The sequence below is a fragment of the Ciona intestinalis genome, chromosome 11 (genome assembly GCF_000224145.3).
Source record: "Ciona intestinalis chromosome 11, KH, whole genome shotgun sequence".
NCBI lineage: Eukaryota > Metazoa > Chordata > Ascidiacea > Phlebobranchia > Cionidae > Ciona > Ciona intestinalis.
Genome location: NC_020176.2, coordinates 1,205,063 through 1,209,378, shown reverse-complemented (window position 1 = coordinate 1,209,378; position 4,316 = coordinate 1,205,063). Strand labels below are relative to the sequence as shown.

Genomic DNA, 4,316 nt, shown 5'->3' with positions numbered 1-4,316 from the left:
GATGCTACAGCAGAGGTAACCGAACTTAAATACCAAGGTAATAAAAAAGCAGCATTGTATAATTCACGCTGCGTGTATATTGACACAGCCGGTGGAGTTGACTGAAGAACAAATGAAGCTTGAAGAAGCAGTGAGTCAGCAGATGGATCGTCTCATAAAAGGAATAACTTTGTGTGTGCCGTATGCTGCTAGCATTGGTGGAACCGCAACCTTAACAGGAACGGCACCAAACCTTGTTTTAGCAGGACAATTCGAAATGTGAGTGGACTTTTAAGTCTAAATTTAGTTAAACGACCATATGGTGCGCTGTAAATGTGTTCTGGCTAATGGTCTTGTTTGCTGCCATATTAATGAGCCTTTATTTAAACAAGCGAAATTGTGACGAAACATCATATATAAGGGCGTATATGCTAACCATATGTATTTTCAGAATATTTCCCAACGCTACACAAGATATTTCCTTTGGTACATGGATGGCATACAGTTTCCCCAATGCGTTTGTGATGCTGCTATTTACTTATGCTTGGTTGAGTTGGTTGTTTATTGGGTTCGGGTGAGTTCGTTTTATACACGATACACACGGGGTGTTGATTTTTCAGCAAAATATATGAACCGTGAAATGTTTTAGGTTATCTGATATGAAAACACTGTTTAAGTGTACTGAGAAATCGCAAGGCGAGATTAACGCAGACGAGGTGTTACGCCAAGAATATAAAAAGCTTGGCGGTATAAGGTAACACTATATAGTTTTGCGGCTACATGCAATTTATCGTTTACTGGGGTTTCATATGAAGGTGGGAAGAAGGAACGGTTCTGGTAGTGTTTATTCTGACTGCACTGCTGTGGTTTTTCCGCAAACCTGGCTTTATGCCTGGCTGGGGTCAAATATTTAACGACAACGCCTCTGATGGAACTGTTGCAATGGCAATGGCGTTTATTCTCTTTATTCTTCCCCGTGAAAGACCTCAACTTCTTTGTAGTTCAAGAGGTATAATAACTAAACGTTACTTAGTTATGCTCGCGTGGTGGGAAAGAACGGTCGTTATAACGCGGGTGGTCGGATTCATACATTTAGGCCTACTCAATACATTGTGAGTATGCTTGCACACCCCTCGTGTGCGGTTATGAGTTATACCACTTATATAATTTCATTGGGAACTATTTTGAGGGTATTCTTTTAAAAATAAAGGACCATTGAGTTGCAGCAATTACAGTTGTCATCGCCGACAATAAAGTAATAACTTGAATTTTGACGTTCGTGCAGTTGGTTTGAGAAAGTCAGTACCACCAATCGTTGATTGGCCAACCATGCAGAAAAAGTTTCCATGGAGTGTTGCTTTGCTGCTTGCGGGAGGTTTCGCACTGGCCAGTGGGGCAACGGTTTGTTAACTAGCCTGCCTAACATATATAGGCTTATATATAAAATTGCAACCCTATATATAAAGTATTAATGATTTAGCTATAAAAGTTATTGGTATTTTAAACAATACGTGGATCATATTGTGAATCAAAAACTTTGTACCATTGGGGGAACATAAACTCTTGGGGTCATGAATATTGCCCTGAATTTCAGTACCTGCATGCCTCGTAGTAGGACCACGCCTACCACCTATACAGAATTTATCGCACATCAGTGTTATAGCGAAAAGTAGCCTGTATAGCCTAACCCTCAAAGTATAGTAGGGTGGAGAAAGAGGGGACACCTTTAGCATCTAATATTAAAATATCCTGATCGCGTTTTAAACAAATAACAACACGATATTGGAGTCGTGTAGATACGGGTTTGTAATTCTTTTAATGTTCTTTGTTTACTACCAAATGGAAAGGAGAAAATGGAGCGAAAAGGTGTCCCATCTTCCCCCACCCTACAATATAACAGAATCAACTGTTTTCCAATAGGTATATTTTTAAGAATAGACTGTTTAACAGAAATCAGGATTTTCTGTTTGGATGGGAAACCAGTTGGCATTTCTTGGCAGTCTTGAACCTTGGCTTATTTGCTTCGTAATCACTATCGTTGTTTGTCTCTTCACCGAATGCTCCAGCAACACAGCAACAACAACGTTATTTGTGCCAATTCTGGCCCAGTTGGTATGAATACTTTAAAGAATAAAACATTGTGAATTAATTAGTTTGTTTTCAGGCTCAAGTTCTGCAAATACACCCATTGTTTTTGCTAATATCCCCAGTTTTGGCAGCATCCTTGGCATTTATGTTGCCAGTTGCTACTCCGCCAAATGCCATAGCGTTTTCGTATGGTCACTTGAAAGTGTTGGATCTAGTAAAGGCAGGTTGGGTGCTGAACATCATTGGTGTATTAGTGCTTACATTCTTCATCAATACTTTCGGAATATCTTATTTTCATTTGAATTCCTTTCCGGATTGGGCTGCGCTACCGTCGAGTATCAATTCAACTGCAATGCCAATGAATAGTAGCAACACAACCACTAGCATTTGATTTTGCACACGTTTACCACAAATTTTCCTCTTTTCAAATTAAAGAAGATTGTACAGAATTGCATTGCTGTGTATTCTTTTAGACTTTTGTAGAGTTGCACTAACCTATTGTTGCTGTGTCAAATACTTTAACAAATTATTCTCTCAAATTTCATCTGTTGCTTTACACACCATGTGTAAATGTTCAGCTGGAAGCCATATATAGTAAACTGTAAAAGGTTCGCAGTTGGCGAAAATTTATTCGCACTCTCATACAATAAAAAGATTGCCCCAACAAGTCCTCTGTGCTTATCCACACACTGCAATAGATTTAGCATTTCGACTGTGAGCATGGAATGGCTATACCATAGATAAGGTACTTCAGTTCCTAACCACAAGATTAACCAACACAAGTAAACTATCAGTTCACTTCAAAATACATAGCCTATTTGTAGATTGTATTCTATAAGGAACAGTTAATTACGACTAACATACATGCACAAACAGTTCCCGCAACTTACAAGGTGCCAAAATACAGATTAAATTTAGTGAATCCTTGTAAGATTAAAGAGGTTTTTACGAATTTGGAAAACTAGAAAGTTGTTTAATCAGAAAACCACTAGTACAAACAAACATAACTTACCCCTGGTTACTTTTAAACATAATCTTGATTGGTTACCAGCACCCACACATCCATTATTCCCATATCTTCTTAACTTGGCCTTTCTTTCTTTGTGTTGCAGCTCAACCCACTCAGATACAAAGCATAAACTTCAACGTGATCATTTACTGAACCTGGCTATACAAAAATAAACTTTCTTCGAGTCACAGTTCTCAAAGTATATACTAGTTTGCTCGGAGCACAATCAACCGCTAGACAGACATTTGCTGGTTTCTTTTATAGCAATGAGTTAGGATAAGTAACAAAACGGTATTTCGGGGACAGACAGCATAAACCCTCATCATTAACCCTATATCCGACATCACTTGCGGAAATATGCCCAACTGCGATTCTATATAATATATTTGATTCCCTTAAATTAGCATGAGTGCAAAGTGGTGAATACAGTAAGATACAAAAAAACTTAAACCTTGTATGTACAGTTTATGACAGAACAGGGGACACAATCCATAAAAGGTTGAGAAACACTGTCTTACATTTTAGCCAAGTAGCAACTTTAGCCCTTACCTTTTGTATACGACCTTCCATTGACAAAATATAACCCGTCTACATGTACAACTACAACAATTTGCTTTAACACTCCATATTTTCCCACGTTGGCGACGTTGAAAGCAAGCTTTGAATCTTAAATGACAATATCACGTGGAAAATACCCGCCAAAACATAGAAATGTCATACTAGCCTGCACAATGGGGGTTTAAAAGTGACCTTGTTATTTAGTCAATTGGGACATTACCAGTTGTTCTTAAACCAAAGAGATCAAAAGTTTGGTTTTAATCTCTGTGTCTAAACTTTGTTATTTCTGTCATCGTTCCTTATCTACTTATTGTGGGCGCGATTACTAATAAACTGGTATGCAATGCAACTCACTATCATTTAAATTTTCAATACGCGATGTGTAAAACACAATTTGGCATCGCGGGATGTGGCCTAATCAGAAGAGAAAGAAGTATCGCAAACAATATTCCTTTCTCGCTTTGCAGTTACATTTATAGATAGATAGAAGTCAGCTGATCGGGAGGCTCAACAGACTAGGAACCCTGGCTTATTGCACACGCGCTGGCATGACGTAGTATTGATGTATCAGTCAAGTCATATATTCGTGAAATGCGAAAGAAAAAATTCAAAAAATAATTACACACAAAGTTACACACGTGGTAACTCAGAACGTCGGTGTAATTTTTTCCAAAGAAAAACC

At 38.2% G+C, this 4,316-nt stretch overlaps 1 protein-coding gene and 1 long non-coding RNA gene across 3 annotated transcripts in view; one reads left to right on the top strand and one right to left on the bottom strand.

The window, feature by feature from the left end:
• LOC101242602 (solute carrier family 13 member 5) overlaps positions 1 to 2,734 on the top strand; it is a gene marked incomplete in the record, with an annotated part of 6,916 nt that extends 4,182 nt beyond the window's left edge. Inside the window, 8 exon segments of the mRNA XM_018814098.2 lie at positions 1 to 15; positions 89 to 258; positions 431 to 553; positions 629 to 733; positions 795 to 988; positions 1,265 to 1,380; positions 1,930 to 2,091; positions 2,144 to 2,734. Coding sequence (XP_018669643.1) covers positions 1 to 15; positions 89 to 258; positions 431 to 553; positions 629 to 733; positions 795 to 988; positions 1,265 to 1,380; positions 1,930 to 2,091; positions 2,144 to 2,458 — 1,200 coding nt within the window.
• On the bottom strand, positions 2,670 to 4,165 carry LOC108949922. Of its 2 annotated transcripts, none has more exons than XR_001974955.2 (3): positions 3,626 to 4,165; positions 3,080 to 3,235; positions 2,670 to 2,756 (listed from the first exon to the last, which is right to left on the bottom strand). It is a non-coding gene; the product is annotated as an uncharacterized LOC108949922 (long non-coding RNA). The 2 variants fall into 2 exon arrangements; XR_003396390.1 differs by having other exon boundaries at positions 2,673 to 2,824.
• Between the last annotated feature and the right edge of the window lie 151 nt (positions 4,166 to 4,316).